The sequence below is a fragment of the Gopherus flavomarginatus genome, chromosome 8, assembly GCF_025201925.1.
Source record: "Gopherus flavomarginatus isolate rGopFla2 chromosome 8, rGopFla2.mat.asm, whole genome shotgun sequence".
NCBI lineage: Eukaryota > Metazoa > Chordata > Testudines > Testudinidae > Gopherus > Gopherus flavomarginatus.
In genome coordinates this window covers 42,366,396-42,391,232 of record NC_066624.1, presented here as the reverse complement: position 1 = coordinate 42,391,232, position 24,837 = coordinate 42,366,396, and the positions used below count along the sequence as shown (strand labels likewise).

At 45.8% G+C, this 24,837-nt stretch overlaps 2 protein-coding genes across 2 annotated transcripts in view; both read right to left on the bottom strand.

Annotated features, from left to right (window-relative positions):
• Nucleotides 1-1,291: 1,291 nt before the first annotated feature.
• Nucleotides 1,292-18,093, bottom strand: GLOD5 (glyoxalase domain containing 5). The gene is made up of 4 exons (XM_050964403.1): nucleotides 17,994-18,093; nucleotides 7,769-7,933; nucleotides 6,123-6,278; nucleotides 1,292-4,122 (listed from the first exon to the last, which is right to left on the bottom strand). The coding sequence occupies exons 1-4, from the start codon at nucleotides 17,997-17,999 to the stop codon at nucleotides 3,973-3,975; spliced, it is 477 nt and encodes a 158-aa protein (XP_050820360.1). The 5' UTR covers nucleotides 18,000-18,093; the 3' UTR covers nucleotides 1,292-3,972.
• A 2,146-nt stretch (nucleotides 18,094-20,239) lies between these two features.
• The window catches only part of LOC127056895 (exocyst complex component 1-like), a 73,011-nt gene continuing 68,413 nt past the window's right edge, over nucleotides 20,240-24,837 (bottom strand). Inside the window, exons 19-20 of the mRNA XM_050965228.1 lie at nucleotides 22,433-22,627; nucleotides 20,240-21,809 (exon numbers count right to left, since the gene is read on the bottom strand). Coding sequence (XP_050821185.1) covers nucleotides 21,654-21,809; nucleotides 22,433-22,627 — 351 coding nt within the window. The 3' untranslated portion in view covers nucleotides 20,240-21,653. The remainder of the gene's footprint in view (nucleotides 21,810-22,432; nucleotides 22,628-24,837) is intronic.

The window sequence follows — 24,837 nt, the reverse complement described above, 5'->3', positions numbered from 1 at the left end:
CTGGGTTAGCTAGAGAACTGTGTGTATAATAAAATTATACCTACGCAGGGAAGAGATTTGTTGGATGGCTCTTTAAGTTAGCAGACAAAGGCATAACAATATCCAAGACTGGAAGCTGAAGCTAGACAAATTCAGACTAGAAAAAAGGTGCAAATTTTCAACAGTGAGGGTGATTTAATGGGTGATATCTATGATTCTATGAGTTATTGGACCATCTGACCTAGAGATATAGCGAGTTTTCCATCACTTCAGTCTTTAAATCAAGATTGGACATCTTCTCTAACTCAAACAGGAGTTATGGGCTGGATGCAGAAATTACTGGCTGAGGTTCTGTGGCATGTGCTATTCAGGAGGTTGGAGCAGCTTATCATAATGGTTCCTTCTGAACTTAAAATCTATGACTCTGTATCAATAGCAGACATCGGTTTAACTGAAACTCTGATTTCACTAAAACTGGGTCTCTCCACAACCATCATACATTATAAATAGCAGCAGGAAAGAAAAACAAACAATCTGAGCATTTTACCTTTTTGGTTTGGTTTTTAGAGCTGATTTTTAACTGCATCTGTCTCCCAAGTCTTTCCAACCTCCAAGTACTTTTTACTTGCGCCTTTGTTGGTGACAAAGTTGCCCTCTTCTGGCGAACTCAAGAACTGCTCCCATATGCAAAACTCCAAAAAATAAGAAGCGACATCAACGTTTTCTGTCATCAGCTTGCATAAAAAGCTAGAATTACACATCCATGTGCATTCGCTTAGCAACCCAGATGAAAGGTGAGTGGTGGTTTACAGTGCGACACCAGCACATGTATGATGTTAGATCAGTTTCCTGAATATGTGTGACGTTAATGTTTGCAGTGTGGAATAATAACCATCAAATTCTTAACTCCGCTAGACACCAAGCAGGGCCTCAGTAGAGACACATGTCTCAGACTCAGTAGAGACACATATCTCGCATTACAGTTGGTGACCCACTAACTTCTTGTCCTATAACTGCAGAGGTGCTAACTGCTAGCTTCATTTTGAATGGTCTCTTGCAACATGTGGTAACTCCTTATGCTTAACTTTGTATTTAGCTGTGACACATTTGTGTATTTAGCAGACGGGCTCCCTCTGGGAGCTCTGTGGGGAGCCTTCAGCCTGGGTTATCAGTGAGAGGCAGTGAGGTTCCAGCTGTCCACACTGCTAGGGCTCACAGCTGGAATGCCCTCTCCCCCGCACTTTCAAAACCTACCAAAGGTGAAATTGACATTCCTGTCAATTTCACAGCTCCCGCTGTCAGCCACCCTGAATGCTAACAGGTGATGCAAGGAACACAGTGTCCTTACAGACACTGCATCGCCTGAGCTATGTCCACCTAAGCCTTATGCTTCTCGCTGAGGTGGCTTTACTAGGTCAACGTAGCGGGTAAGTTACAGTGGCAGGAGGAAAACTGTAATGTGTATGCACTGAGCTCCCTTACATGGACTTAACATTGTAATGTAGACATGCCCTCTGATTACCTTTCCCAGGCAGGCAGAAGAGCGCTGTGGAGCTCGATAGCTTGTGACTTTCGCCAACAGAAGCAGAGTCCAATCAAAGGTATTTCTTTGCTCATCTTATCTCTGAAGTTAATGCTCATACACAAGGACCATTAGTGCTGGCTAGAGTCAGGCAGAGGTTGGCGAGGGGACATGCAAACTTCCCACAAAGCTGTAATCTGCAGCACCCTCTGCTCTGCCAGCCCTGGGCTCCACCCACACAGCTCTGCCAGTGCACCTCCATCCTGACCATTGAAGTGCTGCCCCATAAAGCTGCCATGCACCTCAGTGCTGGCCTAGGGCACTTGCTGCTATCCCAGCACTAAGTCTGTCTCGATCAGAGACTAATGAACAGGCCAAGTTGGGCATAACTGTTTTTGGTGGGAATTTGAGAATTTTAGCAGCTTCCGGTCAGCCTGAGAAGGCTGATGATTCCCTCTGAACCTGAAATCTCACCTTGGGGGCTCAGATTTTGCATGTGGCAGTGGCTGTCACTAAGCACACACTTGTTCGAGGCCCCTGCTCTTATCCAACCAGGGAGATCTGAGCACTTTCTACCAGTGTCTCACTCCCAGTCAGCAAGAGTCCAGGCACGGCCAGTCCTTAGAAGCCTTGTTTATATCCTCCTCCCCCCGCTTTCATTCTCTGTGCTCTTCCCAATCCTCAGGCATTCCTTTCTCTGCTACCATCGCCACGCCTTTTAATTTTAATAGAGCCTGCTCTGCTTTGAGCAAACATACTCCTTTCCATGCTTCACCTACCCTTCCCCTCCCCCTTCTCCTTTATGCCTCTACATATCAACCAAATCAGCCACTTACTTAGCCCTTGAAACCGGGCTGTCTGGCATGCAATCTCTGTACTGCCATGTGCCATTGTAATCTCCTCCGGGCAGGGATTCTCTTGCCTTGTGGGGATTTGAGGAGCAGGAAGCAAGAGTCTGAGGTCTCAGGGACACTTTCTGTGCAGTCTCTCCCATCTGCAGGGAACAGATCGGAGATCCACCAAAGCGTTTGACATATACGACCAAGCAGCATTCAATAACGGGATGAAGTGAACGAGTGACTATGCTGAAAAGCTCCATATCCCAGGCTCATCCAGCCCTTGTCCCGAGCCCTGCAGACCAGTTAACAGGCCAGATCCTGCTTTGGAGCTACACCAAATTACACCAGCAGAGGATCTGGCCCTATATAATTTCCTTTGATGGGCTGATTCTGGTCTCCAGCTAGCTCAGCAGCTACTGTCACTTTCAGAGACGACTTTAAGCAATGCTGCCATCTAGTGGTTGATTCATACTTGAGTCTCCTACACACTGGCCCTTATTATTAGGACCCTACTAAATTCATGGCCATGAAAACTGTATCACGGACCATGAAATCTCCTACCGTGAAATCTGCTCTTTTGTGTGCTTTTACCCTATACTGTACAGATTTCACAGGGGAGATCAACATTTCTCAAATTGGCTGTCCTGACCCAAAAGGGAATTGCAGAGGAGTCACAAAGTTATTCTGGGGTGGGGGTGGGGTCATGATACTGCCACCCTTACTTCTGTGCTGCCTTCAGAGCTGGATGGCTGGAGAGTGGTGCCTGTTGGCAGGGTGCCCATTTCTGAAGGTGGGGATGGCAATACCATACCAGGTCATCCTTCTGCACTGCTGCCTTCAGAGCTGGGCGGCTGGAGAGTGGTGGCTGCTGACTGAGGGCCCAGCTCTGCAGGCAGCCGAGCAGAAGTATGGGTGACAATACCATACCATGCCATCCTTACTTCTGTGTTGCTGCTGGACCGTGAATTTGGTAGGGCCCTACTTAGTATTGCTTTAGAAGTTGCATTCCATTAGCGCTTCAAAGCACCATTCATGGATCAGGACCCCGCTGCACTAGGTGCCGTACAAACACAGAACAAAAAGATAGTCCCTGCCCCAGGGAATTTACCATCTAGGAAAACGTCTGTTGGTGGGAAAGCCAGGCTGTGAGCCACACAGAGCTCTTCTTCAGGGCTGGGAAAGGTGCTCCCAGCATCACTGCAAATGAACGGTGGAACCGATTGTTTAGCATAAGTAGTTAGCACATATTGCACGGGACTTTTCAAGGTAGAGTTAACACCTCTGCAGTCATAGGACAAAAAGTGGGGGGAGTTAGTGGGTAGCAGATTGTTGTAATAAGTCATAAATCCAGTATCTCTGTTCAGTCCCTGATTTTTAGTGTCTAGAAGACATGAATTTAAGCTCCAAGCCCTGGCTCATCTTTTGAATGTGTTGTGCAGGTTTCCTTTGGGGATGATGCCTGATATGTCCCACTATATCAGGAGCCTGGCCGAATGGACATGGGCACAAACTGATGTCTTCTCAAACCCCATCCTGCAATGCACTGCAAATGAACAAAGAAAAATCACAGCCTTCTTTGCTTGCCTCTAGTGTTGAGGAGGTTGGGGTGTGTGTGTGAAAGGAGGATTGTGGCTAATGCTTCACTCCGTCGATAGCCAAATCAGTGCTGTAGGTGGAAACCTCAATCAGGTTTTCATCTGGGTCTCGGAAGTAGATGGATGTGATTGGACCAATGGCACCAGTTCTGGGCACTGGGCCTTCTTCAATAGTCACACCACAGGCCTGCAAGGAGAGGGAAGGTATGTTTGGTTTTCAGCATTAACAATAGTTCCCCCCTCCGGCAGACGGTGGAGCCATTGTCCAAGCAGCTCTCTGGCAATGGCTGTTCTAATTTAGCAGTGTTGCCGTGCCTTTCCCCAGGAGAGGGGCAGATGGTGAAGAGGACCTAGAAAAGCACTAGGTGTTGCCAAGCAGGGTGCTAGCTGCTCTCGAACCCTGTGGTGCCAGCCTGTGGCACTCGATGGCTGCACGTCCTGGCAGAAAAGCTGTTCAGCATTCAGCACTAGAAAGGGGAACCGGACACAACCAATAGATTCAGGTTCAGTGGTGAGCTAAGCCAGGCTTTGAATACAAGTCTCCAGAGCTAAGGCTATTATTGCATTAACCCCTTAATCTGCCACATAGAATCATAGACTTCCCTGGGTTTATCTGTCCATGGGCAGGGGGTGTGGGTGTAAGAAGCAGAGAGTCACCCAGGTAATGAAATGGACCTTCAAGAAGACAAAGGTCTAACTGCCCAGCATCATGAGCCCCATAGTGCTTAGAGTTGGATTTCCCAGGCAGATGGCTGGGTGACAGATCTCATGCTGAATAGTAAGAAAATCTGAAATCTCCCAATCTCCAGTTCCATATGGTGTCTTCCTTGAGAACATCTAAATCAGGGGTGGGCAACCTATGGCTCGAGTGCCAAAGGCAGCACGTGAGCTGATTTTCAGTGGCACTCACACTGCCTGGGTCCTGGCCACCAGTCCAGGGGGCTCTGCATTTTAATTTAATTTTAAATGAAGCCTTTTAAACATTTTAAAAACCTTATTTACTTTACATACAACAATAGTTTACTTATATATTATAGACTTATAGAAAGAGACCTTCTAAAAACATTAAAATGTATTACTGGCAAGTGAAACCTTAAATCAGAGTGAACAAATGAAGACTCGGCACACCACTTCTGAAAGGTTGCCGACCCCTGATCTAAATTCATCTCAATGAACACTGCTGTGCTTTCTGCTCTGAGTGACTTCCATGGACTTAATGAAGAGAATCTCTTGAGTTCAGTGGCAAATGCTCTGCAGACCTGCGCAACCAGCTAGGCCGTCAATTGTCCCTGACAGTGATCCATACAGTACAGCATAGCTGATGTGGCTCCTTGTTCCTTATAAGTTCCTTGTGCTGTGTAGCAGAGAAGATAAAGAGACACACAACTGAGCTAGGTTGGACTGCAAGGTATTGTGGGTGGATGGAGCTGGACATATGGTGTATGGACAGAAGGAAGGGCCAATTACATAGACTAGTAGGTAATGGGTTTTGTGTTCTGAAGGCAAGAGATAAACAACACTGGTGAGTAATATTTTGGCAGGTACTGGGCCCTGCTGTCCCAGGACTGGGGGTTCTGTATGCCTCTGCCACCTTACCTCATCCCTGCTCTGAAATATGCACTACTTTCCAGTCCTGCCCTTAGTCTCCCTTCACCACAGCTCTGCAGATGCCCTTCAATCCTGTCTCACAGCTTCCCCAGCTATTCCAGTCCATGTTCCCCAGGCATGTCTCTGCTGCTGACCTGCAGCCCCATCTGCTATTCCAGTCCTGGGGTTCCCACGCACAGTTATGACGATGCCCCTCAATCTAGCCCCATAGACCCTGCCCTGTCCCCAAACTCCCTGCTACTCCAGCACTGAACCTGTTATCCAGAGATTTTCAAATGTATCGCAAAGGATGAGGTTTTGTGATATAGAGCAGTTCAAAGCCAGGAGATTCATGTTCACACACTGAACTCCTGGTGTCTGGTTCTCTTCTTCCTTACAACCCCATTGACCTGAGTGGAATTACTCCTGATTTACACTGCTGTAAGCACAAGCTGAATTGGGCACCAGGTCTCCAAGATGACAGGGAAGTTTGTTAGCCTCGTTACTCTATCATACCCCTGGGTTTATTCATTCACATCAGGCCTATGGTAGCATCCCATGAAACATGTGGCTACTTGGGAGAAACACAGTTTTCCCAACCTTCAGGTGTCCCACTAGCTGGTCTAGCGAGGTGTCTGTGATCAGGCAGACGTCTGTGGAACCAGGAACTGGTCTGCGAGCCTTGGGTTCAAACTCCTTCCCAGCCTCATGGAGGTTAAACTTTTGGTTCCCGAAACGTAGCGCTTTCCGGTTGCCCTGTCACCAAGGGAAGGAAAGGATCAATGCACTGTCAAACAGAGACCCGCTGTGCTGAACGCCAGGATTGCAAGGAAAACACTGGGCTGGGGAGTGAGCCACCTGTTCATAGCACCAGCGATACTGCTCTGAGAGAACAGAAGAAGTCGCCTTTGACAAGTAGGAAGTGTTCCATTTCTGTACTCAATGTCACCCCCTTGTGGAAAGCAGGTGGAACTTCTGTTCCATAGCACAACAAAGGACACAGGAGTGAGGTCTTAGCACTGCTATAGTTTTACAGACATGGGAGGAGAGGGAGAATTTCAAAGACCCAAATGACAGTTTGGTGCCTAACTGCTGCTACACCTGTCTTTGGAAATGTCACCTAGGAACTAACCAGGCCTCCCAGTGGCTCTATGAGGTGACGCTGGTTTTTAAAAAAAGTGAATTTAACCAACCAAACAAACAAAAATGGATTTCTGTTTTTTGGTCCAAATTTGAAACTTTGCTGAAATGTCTAACTTCAAAGCACTGCAAGCTGCTCTAGAACTGGGAAATGGGCAGGGGGCAATTGTGAAAATGTCAGTTTCTTTGTTCCCCTGTGTGTCTGTCAAAATTCCAAAAATGTCAAGCAACTCAAGAAGTAAGGGACTTAGGGGCCTCTGGGGTATAAGCTATCCTGCTTCAAGGCATAGGCCCTGAACTCTGGCTATTGGGGGTCAGGAGGAAACTTCCTTTAGAACAGGGCTTCCCAAACTGTGGTATGCATCCTCCTGGGGGCATGCGAAACATCTCGGGGGTGGGGGGATACGCGGGAGAAATTGTGTAATGGTGGATTTTATTTATTCATTATGTTATTTATTGCATTCTCATAATAGGCTACTCAGATGAAACTTTAAAACTCTTTGGGAATTTGTTATGTAAAATACTGTTGTTAATCTACTTCAAGATGTACCAATAAGAACACAGATACACAGAGAAGCTGATGTACAGAGCCCTCACCTCCAATCACTGTACAGCGTGGGTTCCGTTGCCCAGCAACTGTCCAGTCTAACTGAGCTCAGAACTTAGTGGGTTTTTTTTCAGTTGCATACATCGCACTATAACTATATCTGTATGTAACAGTCCAGTATAGAGAGATGGCTAAAGACAGGTAGTGTTAAAGAAGAGCACTCAAAGTATCAGTGAGGAGAAGGGTAGGGGTACGCGGGCAGCTGGTAGATCTGGAAGGGGGTATGCAATATGAAAAGTTTGAGAACCTCTGCTCTAGAGGCAGGTTCTTCCATTATTTCCTGCTGTAGGGTCTTCTGGACCTGCCTCTGACTAAGCTGCTACTGACTATGTCAGAGACAGGACACTCAGTCAGATGGGCCATGGGCTGACAGTTCCTACAATCCTCACTCTACAGATGGGAAAATAGAGATGCCTTGCTCACAGTGACACAATAAGTCAATGGCGGAATCAGGACTAGAACTCAGAATATCCCAGCTCTATCTTGCCCCTCAGATTACCTTGAAAGTGACCACTTCCATACCCAGGACTTTGGAATAAAAGCCTATGGTGTCCTCAATGCTCTTCACAGTCAGCACCAGGTGATCCAGTTGACGGATAAGACATGGATGGGGGCCCTCATGCTTCTCTTGCCAGGACATCATCTGAAAGCCAGGAACCAGAGACTAAAACCAAGTACAAATAAGGTTAGTGAGTTGCAAGGACAAGCTACCAGGTCATTTCCTAGTTGGGCTGGCTGGAGACATGGGGCTAATTAAATGCAAGCAGAAGCCAAAGTTTGGTTTTCTTTCAGCCTGTGGTTGACACATGAAAAATATGTTCTCCTTGAAACACTTCCTCAAGACTCATCTGTCTTGTGATGCCCGATTCAAAGCCCACTGAAATTAATGAGAGATTTTCCGTTAACGTCAATGGACTTTGTGTCAGCCCTAGAAGAATCAGCCAATGAGTGATGGCTAGGAGCAGGGGCAGATGGGATGACTGACAGTTACCCTATCAACGTATGATACAGTCATGAGGCAATCCTGACTGGAGCACCATCCTGAGGCAGGCTGTGGTACTACAACTGTGTCAACCTCAGTTTTCCCTCTCAGCTAACCCAATAACTTCACTTCAGGCTCTCTTGACACTGTAATACCTGCCTTTGGGTTAGTTTGTTATAAAAGCCTTTGTGCAATGCAGTACATAACACAAATCTGAACCACATAGTCCATTTCTCACCCCAGTGCAAGCAGTCATGAAAGTTCAAGATGTCTCTTCCCTTGCCTCACATACCACCCTTGTTACCTGTTAGCTCTGTGTTCTTGGGGCTTATCTCTGGCAGCTCCTGGTCAGCGGTGCAGCTGGGGTGCAGAGGCAGGCTTCCCACCTGTCCTGGCACCATGAACTGTGCTGCACCCCGGAAGTGACCAGCAGGTCCAGCTCCTAGGCAGAGGTGTGCAAGCAGCTCTGCACGTCTCTTGCCCGCAGGCACCTTCCTCCCAAGCTCCCATTGGCCAGGAACCAGCCAATGTGAGTGTGGAGCTGGTGCTCGGGGCAGGGGCAGCGCATGGAATCCCGTGGCCCCCCCTGCCTATGAGCCGGACCTGCCGCTGAGCACTTCTGGGTAGGGACTACTAGTTTTTACTGGCCAGCCACCAGGGTCCCTGGGTGCAGAGCAAGGTGAACCAGTGCCTTGCATTCCACAACTTTTGTAATAAAATTTAAGTTAGATTTAATATTGTAACTGTTTTGTTTGTTTGCCTCTCCTTGTATGGTTATTACCTGGCAATAAATAACTTTTATGGTTCAGCTGATTGCTTCCCTGTCTCTCCCTCTCTCTCTCTTTTGTGTTTTTGGCTTCCTCATTCACTCTGCAGCAACTCTTCTCTTACCTAAGATAAAGATCCCTGTAGCGCCCAAAAATCCTGTGGGGTTTGCTCATCCAGTGGGTTACTACCAGAACAATTGTAACGTGGAAGTGGGGACTGGGACATGCTGAACCTGGGACATATGAGGGTGGCAGCTTGGAAGTGCTGCTTGACCCAGCTGCTCAGGCATGCTCTATTCCAGTGCAGTGCATGTGGCATATGGGGGTGGCAGCTTGGAAGTGCCCCTTGACCCAGCCTGCTGAGTCCAGGGACATATAAGGGATCAGCTCGGGAGTGCTGATTCACCCAGTCTGCTCAGACATGCTCTGTTAATATGTGTGTGTGTGTATGTTTGTTTGATTCTGGGGCTGGAGGAACCCAGCCCTGGGGAACCTAGGTCCTGCAGAATAGCTCCATTGGGAGGGGACTTACAGAAGGGAGAAGTAGAGCTCCATATGAAAACACAAGTGACACAAGCAGTACATTGATAGAATTACAGCACACACCTCCCAGAAGAGTAACCCTAGCAAATAAGTGTACCCCAAAGTAGCAGGCAAGTCTGGTAACAGCCCTCATCACCTTCAACCATGCCTGGATTCTCTATCAGTCTTCTTCTGCCCGTCTGCCACCTTGGCCTTTCCAACTGGACTGAAACCTTGCTCTTCCTACTGGGAACCCCTGGTGACAACCTGTAACCCATATGACCCCCTGTACTCCCTGTTCACCACTTTTGTAAGATTATGATTTATTTTGTACGAAGTATGCCTTGTGAGGTATCATTTGCAAACTCATAATCTGCTGAATATTATCATCCCATTGAAATGTGTGTAAAATCACTGCATGTAAAATTATGAGATTTGCTATATGATTGTTACTGAATATGTTGTAGTTCTGGGTAGCACTCACTAACCATTTTCTCAGAGACAAAGGCGCACTAGCACACCAGAGACAGGCCATTTACAAATGGGGTCTGAGCCCAAAAAGGTTGTAAATCACTGCCCTACAGCACAGGGCTCCCTATTACACTTAGAGAAACACAGATTACCAGCAGATTGAAGTTACTTGACTCAGTAATGCAAAATGTTTGTTTCTCCAGTGACTGGGGATGCTTTTGAATCAACCTGCAGAGGGAAAATAGCACTATTTGAGAGGTTTTCATTTCTTTTTCTGATTGATTTTACAAGAGATATTCAGGTCTTGTCTAGCATGGAAGACTATGTGCCACTGAAGAATCAGGAAGATTATGCCATCATCAATAACATGTAAGCAAAATCTCTTTAATCAAAAAAGGAAATAGTTTTAATTCAAAATGCTAAAGTCTATGTTTATATCTGTTTAACTCAAACACTCAATTAACAGTTGGGAAAAGAGTTCTCTTTGTTAAAGGTCCAACACTTGAATTAAGTTCTGACATAAGTCATAATCTTTTTTTCTGAGGCCCTCAACTAGTCTCCCACCAAAACCAACACACAGTAGATTTGACAGTCCTGATTTTTCTAAGGTTGAAAAAACAATAACAATGGGGGAAAGTAAACCCTCTCAGTCCTTTCCATTATCGAGTGACAAAAATACCACCAACAACCCCATAACCTTTTATTTGGGGCCAGCCATGACATAAACAAATCAAAGGTTAGAGTTGGAAAATGAAGGGGCACAGGAGGTGGTTGCTGAAGGTGAGAGGGCAAGGAAGAAGAGAAGAGCAGCTAGCCCTATAGGAAGAGGGGAAGAGTCAGTGGAGATAACAACACCAAATATGAGGCCCAGGAGGATACGAGATGGGTTGTGGAGGATTGCAAGGGTGAATAGGAATCGAAAGGATTTGCAGCCAGAGGAAACGGGATAGACCGGAGAATTGCACCATCACCAGGAAAAGGCAGGTCTATGTGATTGAGGACTCCTTACTAAGAAGAATAGACAGGCCTGTAACCAGAACTGATCCAGAGAACAGAAGGGTGTGTTATCTGCCGGGTGCTAAGATACGGGATGTGGACCTGAGGCTGAAGAGAATCCTAATGGGAGTGGGAAAGAATCATCCTTCATGTGGGAATGATTGAGACGGCTAGATTCTCACTGGAACGTATCAAGGGAGACTGTGCCAAGCTGGGGAAGATGCTTAAGGAAATCAAGGCTCAGGTGATCTTCAGTGGGATTCTGCCTGTTCCTAGAGAAGGGCAACAAAAGTGTGACAAGATTATGGCGATCAACAGATGGCTCAGGCAGCGGTGCTATAAGGAGGGTTTTGGGATGTATGGCCACTGGGAGGCATTCATAGACAGAGGACTGTTGTCTCGGGACGGACTTCATCTGAGTAGAGAGGGAAATAGACTTCTAGGATGGAAGCTGGCACAACTGATTAAGAGAGCTTTAAACTAGGAATTGGGGGGAGATGGTTGGGAGATGTCCAGGTAATCTCCACGCTGGATTTTAACATTGAGAGGGAAGAAAATGAAGTAAGAAAGGATACAGCCGTGGGTAGGAGAATGGACATAAGGAGGAAGGGTAGTGTAGATACCAGTCTAATAGGTGATGCTGGTGGTAGAATGTCTGTGCCTAATCGGGTAAAGAATGTCAGGGAAGCCAAACAGCAAAAATTAAGATGTTTATACACCAGTGCGAGGAGCCTAGGTAACAAAATGTAGGAACTAGAGTTAGTGGTGCAAGAAGTGAAACCAAATATTATAGGGATAACAGAAACATGGTGGAATAGTAGTCATGACTGGAGTACAGGTATTGAAGGCTATGTGCTGTTTAGGAAAGACAGACATAAAAGCAAAGGTGGTGGAGTAGCATTGTATATCAATGATGAGGTTAACTGTAAAGAAATAAGAAGTGATGGAATGGATAAGACAGAGTCTGTCTGGGCAAAAATCACATCGGGGAAGAAAGCTACTAAAGCCTCCCCTGAGATAGTGTTTGGGGTGTGCTACAAACCGCCGGGATCTGATCTGGATATGGATAGAGACCTCTTTAATGTTTTTAATGAAGTAAACACTAATGGGAATTGTGTGATCATGGGAGATTTTAACTTCCCAGATATAGACTGGAGAACAAGTGCTAGTAATAATAATAAGGCTCAGATTTTCCTGGATGCGATAGCTGATGGATTCCTTCACCAAGTAGTTGCTGAACCAACAAGAGGGGATGCCATTTTAGATTGGTTTTGGTGAGTAGCGAGGACTTCATCGAAGAAATGGTTGTAGGGGACAACCTTGGTTCGAGCGATCATGAGCTAATTCAGTTTAAACTAAATGGAAGGATAAACAAAAATAGATCTGGGACTAGGGATTTTGATTTCAAAAGGGCTAACTTTAAAGAATTAAGGAAATTAGTTAGGGAAGTGGATTGGACTAAAGAACTTGTGGATCTAAAGGAGGAGGAGGCCTGTAATTACTTCAAGTCAAAATTGCAGACACTATCAGAAGCCTGCATCCCAAGAAAGGGGAAAAAATTCATAGGCAGGAATTGTAGACCAAGCTGGATGAGCAAGCATCTCTGAGAGGTGATTAAGAAAAAGCAGAAAGCCTACAAGGAGTGGAAGAAGGGTGGGATTAGCAAGGAAAGCTACCTTATTGAGGTCAGAACATGTAGGGGTAAAGTGAGAAAGGCCAAAAGCCATGTAGAGTTGGACCTTGCAAAGGGAATTAAAACCAATAGTAAAAGGTTCTATAGCCATATAAATAAGAAGAAAACAAAGAAGAAGTGGAATTGCTAAACACTGAGGATGGAGTGGAGATTACGGATAATCTAGGCATGGCCCAATATCTAAACAAATACTTTGCCTCAGTCTTTCATAAGGCTAATGAGGAGCTTAAGGATATTGGTAGGATGACAAATGGGAATGAGGATATGGAGGTAGATATTACCACATCTGAGGTAGAAGCCAAACTCGAATAGCTTAATGGAACGAAATCAGGGGGTCCAGATAATCTTCATCCAAGAATATTAAAGGAACTGGCACATGAAATTGCAAGCCCATTAGCAAGAATTTTTAATGAATCTGTAAACTCAGGGGTCGTACCATATGACTGGAGAATTGCTAACATCGTTCTTATTTTTAAGAAAGGGGAAAAATGTGATCTGGGTAACTACAGGCCTGTTAGTTTGACATCTGTAGTATGCAAGGTCTTGGAAAAAAATTTGAAGGAGAAAGTAGTTAAGGACATTGAGATCAATGGTAATTAGGACAAAATACAACATGGTTTTACAAAAGGCAGATCATGCCAAACCAACCTGATCACCTTCTTTGAGAAGGTAATAGATTTTTTAGACAAAGGAAATGCAGTGGATCTAATTTACCTCGATTTCAGTAAAGCATTTGATACGGTTCCACATGGGGAATTATTAGTTAAATTGGAAGAGATGAGGATCAATATGAAAATTGAAAGGTGGATAAGGAACTGGTTAAAGGGGAGACTACAACAGGTCGTACTGAAAGCCAGTCAGGCCAGAAGGAGGTTACTAGTAGAGTTCTTCAGGGATCGGTTTTGGGACCAATCTTATTTAATCTTTTTATCACTGACCTTGGCACAAAAAGTGGGAATGTGCTAATGAAGTTTGTGGATGACACAAAGCTGGGAGGTATTGTGAATACAGAGAAGGACCAGGATATCATACAGGAAGATCTGGATGATCTTGTAAACTGGGGTAATAGTAATAGGATGAAATTACTAGTGAAAAATGCAAGATCATGCATTTAGAGATTAATAACAAGAACTATTGTTATAAGCTGGGGAATACATCAGCTGGAGAAGAAGGACCTCAGAGTATTGATTGATCACAGGATAACTATGAGCTGCCAATATGATATGGCCGTGAAAAAAGCTTATGCGGTCTTGGGATGTATCAGGTGAGGTTTTTCCAGTAAAGATAAGGACGTGTTAGTACCATTATACAAGGCACTGGTGAGACCTCATCTGGAATACTGTGTGCAGTACTGGTCTCCCATGTTTAACAAGGATGAATTCAAATTGGAACAGGTACAGAGAAGGGCTACTAGGATGATTCGAGGAATGGAAAACTTGTCTTATGAAAGGAGACTCAAAGAGCTTGGCTTGTTTAGCCTAGCCAAAAGAAGACTGAGGGGAGATATGATTGCTCTCTATAAATATATCAGAGGAATAAATATCAGGGAGGGAGAGGAATTATTTAAGCTCCGTACCAAGACACAAGAACAAATGGACACAAGAACAAATGGATATAAACTGGCTATCACAAAGTTTAGACTTGAAATTAGATAAAGGTTTCTAACCATCAGAGGAGTGAAGTTCTGGAACAGCCTTCCAAGGGGAGCCGTGAGGACAAAGACATATCTGGTTTCAAAACTAGCTTGATAAGTTTATGGAGGGGATTGTATGATGGGATAGCTTAATTTTGGCAATTAATTGATCTTTGACTATTTGCGGTAAATATGCCCAATGGCCTATGATTAGATGTTAAATGGAGTGGGATCTGAGGGTATGTCTACACTGCGGGATTATTCCGATTTTACATAAACCGGTTTTGTAAAATAGATTGTATAACGTCGAGTGCACGTGGCCACACTAAGCACATTAATTCGGCGGTGTGCATCCATGTACCGAGGCTAGCATCGATTTCTGGAGCGTTGCACTGTGGGTAGCTATCCCATAGCTATCCCATAGTTCCCGCAGTCTCCCCCGCCCATTGGAATTCTGGGTTGAGATCCCAATGCATGATGGGGCAAAAACAGTGTCGCGGGTGATTCTGGGTAAATGTCGTCACCCAATCCTTCCTCCGTGAAAGCAACGGCAGACAATCATTTCGTGCCGTTTTTCCCTGGATTGCCCTGGCAGACGCCATAGCATGGCAACCATGGAGCCTGTTTTGCCTTTTGTCACTATCACCGTATGTGTACTGGATGCTGCTGACAGAGGCGTTACTGCAGCGCTACACAGCAGCATTCATTTGCCTTTGCAAGGTAGCAGAGATGATTACCGTCCCTATTGAACGGTCTGCCATTGTAAATTGGTGATGAGATGACAGTTTTCAATAATTTTGTACTGTTTGCAATTGGAAATTGGTGATGATGGTTATCAAGCATTTTGTACCGTCTGCTGCTGTCATGGGTGCTCCTGGCTGGCCTCACTGAGGTCGGATGGGGGCGCATGGACAAAAATGGGAATGATTCCCCGGGTCATTCCCTTCTTTATGTTTTATCTAAAAATAGAGTCAGTCCTGTCTAGAATATGGAGCAAGTCTACTAGAGAATCAGAGAGCACAGCTGCTCCGTGTCAGAGCCCTAGAGATCCTGCAGAAATGATGAGCTGCATGCCATTCTAGGGGGTGCCCCTGCAACAACCCCACCCATTGCTTCCCTCCTCCCACACCCCTCCTGGGCTACCGTGGCAATGTCCCCCCATTTGTGTGATGAAATAATAAAGAATGCAGGAATAAGAAACACTGACTTTTTAGCGAGATAAAGTGAGGGGGAGGCAGCCTCCAGCTGCTATGATAGTCCAGGCAGGACATTAAAGAGTGTGGGGGAGAGGAACGCAGCCTCCCGCTGCTGTGATAGTCCAGGGAGTACAGAATCTTTTCTTTAGACACAAAAGGTTAAGGGAGGCTGATGGAGCTCAGGCTCCAGCTGCTATGATGAGGACAGTTACCCAGCATTTTGTAGCCTCTGCCAGGAATGACAGGGAGTCATTCCCATTTTTACCCAGGCGCCCCCGGCCAACCTCACTGAGGCCAGCCAGGAGCCCTCACAGGATAATGACGAGGACGGCTATCAGTCATTGTGTACTGTACCATCTGCCACCAGGGAAGGGAGGGGAGAGGATGCTGCTGTTTAGCGCTGTAGCACCCTGTCTACCAGCAGCATCCAGTAGACATACGGTGACATTGAAAAGTGGCGAGAAACAATTTTTTTCCCTTTTCTTTGAGGGGGAGAGGGGGGTAAATTGACAACATATTCCCTGAACTACTGGCGACAATGCTTTTGACCCTTCAGCCATTGGGCGCTCAGCCAAGAATGCAAATGCTTTTTGGAGAGTGCAGGAACTGTGGGATAGCTGGAGTCCTCAGTTCCCCCTCCCTCTCTCCATGAGCGTCCATTTGATTCTTTGGCTTTCCATTATGCTTGTCACGCAGCACTGTGCTGAGTCCCTGCTGTGGCCTCTGTCTATCATAGCCTGGAGATTTTTTCAAATGCTGTCATTTCGTCTTCTGTAACTGAGCTCTGATAGAACAGATTTGTCTCCCCATACAGCGATCAGATTCAGTATCTCCCGTACGGTCCATGCTGGAGCTCTTTTTGGATTTGGGACTGCATCACCACCCGTGCTGATCAGAGCTCCACACTGGGCAAACAGAAAATGAAATTCAAAAGTTCGTAGGGCTTTTCCTGTCTATCTGGCCAGTGCATCCGAGTTCAGATTGCTTTCCAGAGCGGTCACAATGGTGCGCTGTGGGATAGCTCCTGGAAGCCAATACCGTTGATTTGCGGCCACACTAACCCTAATTCGACACGGCAATACCGATTACAGCACTACTCCTCTCGTCAGGGAGGAGTACAGAAACCAGTTTAAAGAACCCTTTATATCGATATAAAGGGCCTTGTTGTGTGGACGAGTGAAGGGTTAAATTGGTTTAACGCTGCTAAATTCGGTTTAAACGCATAGTGTAGACCAGGCCCGAGTTACTGCAGAGAATTCTTTCCTGGGTGTCTGGCTGGTGAGTCTTGCCCACGTGCTCAGAGTTTAGCTGATTGCCATCTTTGGCGTTGGGAAGGAATTTTGCTCCAAGGCAGAATGGCAGAGGCCCTGGGGGGTTTTCGCCTTCCTCTACAGCGTGGGGCATGGGTCACTTGCTGGAGGATTCTCTGCACCTTGAAGTCTTTAAACCACGATTTGAGGACTTCAGTAGCTCAGACATAGGTTAGGGGTTTGATACAGGAGTGGGTGGGTGAGTTTCTGTGGCCTGTGTTGTGCAGGAGGTCAGACTAGATGATTATAATGGTCCCTTCTGACCTTAAAGTATATGATTCTATGATTCTAAGGCACTGAGATTCAATAGGAGATGATGTAATTGCCATATGAACTATATTGATCATTTCTGCAGTGTGTGACTCTTTATACGCACTCACTGAACTCCTATATTATAAGGACACTGGCATTTCTCAAGGTTAGCCTGCACCATAATAAAAGCCCTGGTAGCCCATCCATGCTAGCCCTCCCACTGGTGCAGCTCCAGCAGTGAGTGAATTTGAGAAAAATGCTAGTATAGATAAGGTTTCCAAGTCCTGCCCAGCCTGGCATGAGCTCGCTGTAAAACCTGGCCCAGATTCCCAGAGGGCAAATCTGGGCAAGTCTTCTCCTTGTTCATGTCAAAGTCACAGTCTGGGATCTGGAGGCGATATCCTGAGGCCACCAGAGTTACAAAGGCAGAAAGTATTTCACAAATAACATACGCAAGACTTCAGAATTATCCAGATCTGTGGCACTCCTGCTGTTTGCACCAATTACAGTGAAAAGCAGTGTGACGCTGCCATTAAAAATTCACCGGCACTTTCTTGAGCTAGCATTTAAAAATGCTGAACCAAACACCCTTTAGATTGCATGCAGTCTCTGCAAAGTCCCACACATGCCTGTGGGCCTGCGTATGTAGCACCAGAATCCTGATACATTGGCTTTGCTTTCTGGTGTTTGCAAGAGCTGATTTTCAGTCAAGCAAGCACTCAGGATGTTTGCTGTCTGAAGATACAGCCTGTCACTTTGCAATCCTCCCCCCCCCCGCCCGCCCCAGCCTCAGAACCATTTGCAGAGTCACTGTCTGCACCTCTAGAGTTAATATTTAAGTGTCTGATCTCAGGGTATGAATATGAGTGAAATGTTGGTAGGAAAAAATAAAAGCCCAGTACCTGCATGCAGTGAAGACAGGCAAGCTCAGCAAAAGAGCCTGAAAGAACGCTGTCCTCTTCAGCTAACCACTTCCTGGTCCCCAGAGCTGAGCTGTGCTGGCAGCAGAGTTCCCAAGGAAAAGAGATCGCGTGAGTATAAATAACAGCCTGACTCCTGAACGTTGCTCCCTCCCCTTCATGGAGACCTTGGATTCTGTTTGTACAAAGCAGCTGACCAGGTTGGGGCCAAAGATCTCAGGCATTTTCCCCAGCTTTGTTGCTTCTAAAATAGAGAATAGGGGCTCCCTGTGCAATAACACAGACTACAGGGCGCTCCTGGAAGACAGAAACTGGGGCACACGGCTGTAGTTCTTGGGCTTACCCCAGCTGTGCAGGATATGCCTGCCTGGGAATCACCAGGTGCATCCCACTCCTTCCCTGCCTTCAGGGGGCGCTCTGTGCCTCTGAGACAGGCAAAGGCCATATTGCCCCATCAGTTTGTGCGTACACTCAGTGCCCCTGGGGACACTACAGCATCAATGATGTGGGAAGGAATTGCTCATCCCTGCAATTACATACAGTCAAGCAGGTTCATGGTGGTACACTCTGATGTCCTGTCCACTGTAGAGCTCCCCATGTTGCTCCTAGTGGTGGCGTTAAAGGGGCTTTGACAAGGCCTGTGTGAATATTACTGGGTTTAGAGTCTCTGGGTGTGGCATCCATGTCCCCTGGACCTCAGGATCCCTCTCCAAGCAGCCACACTGGCGACCGATTAACCTGAGGACCTGTAGACTTTCCTCCACTTTGTTCAAGATTTTCCACTCTCTGGCTCTGCCTTATCTGTGTGATTTGATCCATGCTGCTCTACCTGTCCTCTGAGCTCATGGTTCATCATGGTGTAACTCCAGCTCCATGCCAATGATGTCAGTGGAGCTACCCCTGCCTAAAACTGGAGCAACACACTTGTGTGCCATGCCTGAGGTCCTATTCTCAACTTCTCAGCCCGTCAGTTCTCTGGGCTACCCCTCACTTACCCGAAGTTGGCGGAACATGCTTCCGTTTCACCTTCACGCCCCTGACTCTATTAGCCTTTTAAATGTCAGACTTAAAGCCCTGCACTTCTACCCAGTTACTGCTGGTCTCATGTCCTGCACTTGTCATCTTCTTTGATAGTTCGGTTCTTCAGCACCTGCTGCATGTGAAAGATGTTTTGTAAAACCAACAGAGAATGACATTATGAGCTGCTACATCCCTATATATGATTTAGGACTTGCTCATTAATACTGCCTAGATGATACTCTTATGACTGGGAAAGAGAACTTTTAAACTGAGGGAAATGGTGAACTGCCTAGACCTTGCCTTTTCCTTTGACTGTAGAGTGCCTAGCACACATGTATAACAACCAAATGCTTTGGAGGAGCCTGTCCAAACAGCTAAGCACCTTCTGAAAAGCACAACATTCAGATGCACCACTATCCAGGATGAACTTCCTACCTCCAACAAAGACCCCTCCTTCCACACACTCATATCCCAACAACCCAAGGACAGCCTGGGAAAACAGCTTGGCCTGGCAATGAGCTCTGGAGCTCAGGAAATCTGGACTCCATTGGATCAGGAGTGAAATCTACGTGAAGGTGGAGAATGATCATGTATATGGTTGTGTTAGCATTTTAGAGCTGTGTGGATACTGGTTCCTCTCACAACGCCACCTCGCAGTTTGTCCCAAGAGGAAGCCTCAGCTTATCAGAAGCTCAGGCTTGGAATAGAAAGGAGAGTGCTACATGCCTGGATGAGGTGTATTGACATAGCTGTTGGGAGGAAACTAGCATAACCCCTGCTCATGATATGCCAGGCTCTACAGCTGTCCTTTTCCATCTTTGGGCCTGATCCCTCTGAAGTCAATGGCAGAGCCCCCATGCCCATCAATGAGGAAAGATCAGGTCTTTTTCTATCACCAAATTCATACAAAATTTGGTAGGGTTTTTAAAAAAGATTTTACTTTGTATTGAGCCAAGAGCTTCAGATTCACTCCAGTGCCATGAGGGAAGGCTGCCTGAGTAGACATCCCGTACAATATGAGGTGACCACATTGGGATACAAGACCAGGTCAAGGCAATGAGGCCAACACAGAAAGGATTTTATTATCTTGTGATACTGTCAATGGGCAGACAAGCTAAATTAGATAAGAGTGGGAAGATCCCTGGGAAATTGCTCCAGGTTGCATAAGAGTTTTTGTCCCATCCTAGGAAATGAAACATTCACAACAATGTCACAAAAATAATTCTTATTTTTAAACTCTTTGTACAGCAGCATTGATAGATTAAGCAACATTTGAGATGGCTAACAGCATGCACACGTGTGATGGAAAGCCCTTTATGTTGCAGTGCGTCATTCATAAGCATGGATCCATTTGCTTTAATGCAGCCAAAGGAAGAAACAAGAACCACCCCTTATGGCATGTCCAGCTGCTATTGGGCAAGCCTGTGGAAATGTTCTTGGCAAGCAGAGAGATGGCTCATTTCAGCCATATCAAAGAGAGAACGGGCTGCTCTGGTTTTGGACTCTGAGGCCGATCCGGGTGTCTCTGACCCTGGAGCTGCTTAGATACTGACTGGGAGGAGGTGAGGAGACTTGAAAATAAACACGAATACTATAACTGCCACCAAAATGGCTACAAATACATCTAAAAGAAAGGGACAGGAGAGAAGCAAACCGCCATTTGCCTGCTTCTGTGGAAACTGAAGAACTGGTAGCAAGCAGGAGAAAGGGACATGAATAGCACAGGCTCTGCTGCAGCTTTGAACCACCTGTTGAAACTGCAGACAGGAGGAGAATAGCCCATTCATACCAGAATTGTGGGAGACGCTGGGCTATGGAAAGGAAACAAACTTTGTGCTTTGTATAGACAGACCTAAACCAAAACCTCGAACCCAAACAACCATAAACATTAGGGGTGTTGGAATTCCAAACCCATATCCAGATTTTACAAATGATCCTTAGTTTTACAATGGGCTGCACCAATCCCCTAGATCCGGACTCCCTGGAATTTTGGGGCGTTTGAAATCCAGATCCAAATTGTTAACCATGGATCCATCTCTAGTTTTATATAAAACCGGGTATGTTGAACGCGGAAGAGAGATTAACTGGAAATAGTCAAAGTGGCCAAAAATTACATCCCCGTTTGGACCCTACTATAAATCCATAAGTTCAGAGTTGCAAATATGTCTCGCCACCTTCCCCTATCTGATCAGTGCTGTGCGACTTGGCATAAAAAAGCTGATGTGCTTGCCTAGAAAGGGTCTAATGAGCATGGGATGCTCCGACAGGAGATTTCTATGGCCACGCACTCTGACAGGATGTTACAAAGCAGTGCTGTAGGAAAGTCACAGAAACCCAGCAGTTTGGGCTTATTATTGGCTGTGCATGGATCTGCTGGGGGAAGAAGAATCCCAAAGCTTCCACTCTCAGGGAAGGTCAATTTTTAGGCTGACAACTGTGAAAGTTCCCCTTTAATTCAGTAGATCCCCATATTGGATTAAACTTAGGCTAAGAACTCTTGTGCCAAATGTCAGTCCAGAGTAAATTTTCACATGGTCATTTTGGCTCCTTGGCTGCTGATGGAGCTTTTTTGGCACCAGCGAGAGCTGTTCTCACCACATGCCTAGCCAGCAGGGATTGCTTTCACATGCTGGACTGAGTGATGGAGATAAAATAGTTCAGCAAGTCCTCCACGGTGAAGTCCATTGTGATCCCTGATCCTGGGTAGCAGCGCTGGATAAGGTTCTCGAACTCTTGATACTGTTGTATGAACTTCTGTTCCATGGCTCGCCAGACCACCTGTAGGTAAAACACTTGAAGTCAATAACCTCTCTTACTGGGAGCATCCTAACCTGCTTCCCTCCGGGGTTTGCTGCAACACTACATAACCATCCTCACCCGAAGAGGCACGTTTTTCACTGCCTGCTGCATGAGTGCAACTGCCAGCCCGAGAGGAAGGGACATGCAGAGGGCTGACCTTGGAGCTTCTAGGCCCACATGCTCAAAGGCACTTAGAAACCCAACTCCCATTGAAATTAATGGAGATTGGGTGTTTAAATACCTTTGAGGATCTGGGCCCTAGGCCCCAAAACTAGCCTAGTGAGAGTTCCCCCTAAGGGAGCAGAGATGGAGGAATTCCCACTAATTTTCAGACTTCATGTGTAACTAAAGATACTAAGAGAAGCAGGGAGCAGAGACAAGTCACTGGGAAGAGGGAGGATAGAAATAACAGAGAGTGGTTTGAGGAGATGAAACAATGGGCACGAAGAGGAAAACAACACAGTGGGAGTGATGGTCAGAGAGGCAAAGCTAGGAGGTCCCCTTCCCTCTGCCATTTATTGTTGCCTGGCAAGCTTGGCCCCCAAAACACATGAAGCCACCACTGCACTGCACCCTGTGAGCTGTGCCCAGGCCATATTTACCGGCAGGAGGTTTTCCTCAGGGGAGAGATACTTGTGAATCTTCCTGTAGAGAGTATCCAGAGCTCTCTTCACCTCCTTGCCAGGGTACTTTTCTATCACCTTCCGCAGCTCCTGCTTGCTGTACGCCAGCTGGAAACTCACTTCCTCTTCTTTCACTCCCTGAGCCACGCGGGCTTTCACCCCCTCGAAGAAATGCTGGGAAGGCAAAGGAGACAAATCATGCACCAGCTGTTACACAGTGTGGTTCTACTGAGCTCTTTTTCGGCTGACTCCAGAAGCCTTTTCTCAGGCCTCTCGCTGGGCTTTGACTGAGCAGATCTGACCATTCATGCAGAGCCAGCGTCATTATGTTCTGCAGAGGGGGATGCCTTTAGCAACACTGATGTTACCTGATATTTGAAAAGCATCCTGTGATTCTTTTTGCTCCACATACCTCATCAACTATAAAGGTTCTGGCATCCAAATATAGCTGGTGGTTTTATACGGGCTGCATAAAACAAAACAGAACACAGGTTTCTCTTCTGCTGATCCAGGATAAGAACATAAGAACGGCCATACTGGGTCAGACCAAAGGTCCATCAAGCCCAGTATCCTGTCTACCAACAGTGGCCAATGCCAGGTGCCCCAGAGGGCGAGAACCTAACAGGTAATGATCAAGCGATCTCTCTCCTGCCATCCATCTCCATCCTCTGACAAACAGAGGCTAGGGACACCATACCTTACCCATCCTGGCTAACAGCCATTTATGGACTTCACCACCATGAATTTATCCAGTTCTCTTTTAAATGCTGTTATAGTCCTAGCCTTCACAACCTCCTCAGGTAAGGAGTTCCACAAGTTGACTGTGCGCTGCATGAAGAAGAATTTCCTTTTATTTGTTTTAAACCTGCTGCCTATTAATTTCATTTGGTGACCCCTAGTTCTTGTATTATGGGAATAAGTAAATAACTTTTCCTTATCGACTTTCTCCACATCACTCATGATTTTATATACCTCTATCATATCCCCCCTTAGTCTCCTCTTTTCCAAGCTGAAGAATCCTAGCTTCTTTAATCTTTCCTCATATGGGACCCTCTCCAAACCCCTAATCATTTTAGTTGCCCTTTTCTGAACCTTTTCTAGTGCCAGTATATCTTTTTGAGATGAGGAGACCACATCTGTATGCAGTATTTGAGATGTGGGCGTACAATGGATTTATATAAGGGCAATAATATATTCTCAGTCTTATTCTCTATCCCCTTTTTAATGATTCCTAACATCCTGTTTGCTTTTTTGACCACCTCTGCACACTGTGTGGACACCTTCAGAGAACTATCCACGATGACTCCAAGATCTTCTTCCTGACTCATTGTAGCTAAATTAGCCCCCATCATATTGTATGTATAGCTGGGGTTATTTTTCCCAATGTGCATTACTTTACATTTATCCACATTAAATTTCATTTGCCATTTTGTTGCCCAATCACTTAGTTTTGTGAGATCTTTTTGAAGATCTTCACAGTCTGCTTTGGTCTTAACTATCTTGAGCAGTTTAGTAGCATCTGCAAACTTTGCCATCTCACTGTTTACCCCTTTCTCCAGATCATTTATGAATAAATTGAATGGGATTGGTCCTAGGACTGACTCTTGGGGAACACCACTAGTTACCCCTCTCCATTCTGAGAATTTACCATTAATTCCTACCCTTTGTTCCCTGTCTTTTAACCAGTTCTCAATCCATGAAAGGACCTTCCCTTTTATCCCATGACAGCTTAATTTATGTAATAGCATTTGGTGAGGGACCTTGTCAAAGACTTTCTGGAAATCTAAGTGCACTATGTCCACTGGATCCCCCTTGTCCACATGTTTGTTGACCCCTTCAAAGAACTCTAATAGATTAGTAAGACATGATTTCCCTTTACAGAAACCATGTTGACTATTGCTCAACAGTTTATGTTTTTCTCTGTCTGACAATTTTATTCTTAACTATTGTTTTGACTAATTTGCCCAGTACCGACATTAGACTTACCAGTCTGTAATTGCCGAGATCACCTCTAGAGCCCTTTTAAAATATTGGTGTTATATTAGCTAACTTCCAGTCATTGGGTACCAAAGGACAGGTTTCAAACCTTAGTTAATAGTTCCGCAACTTCACATTTGAGTTCTTTCAGAACTCTTGGGTGAATTTCATGTGGTCCTGGTGACTTGTTAATGTTGAGTTTATCAATTAATTCCAAAACCTCCTCTAGTGACACTTTAATCTGTGACAGTTCCTCAGATTTGTCACCTACAAAAGCCAGAGCAGGTTTGGGAATCTCCCTAATATCCTCAGCCATGAAGACTGAAGTAAAGAATCCTTTTAGTTTCTCCGCAATGACTTTATCATCTTTAAGTGCTCCTTTTGTATCTCGATCATCAAGGGGCCCC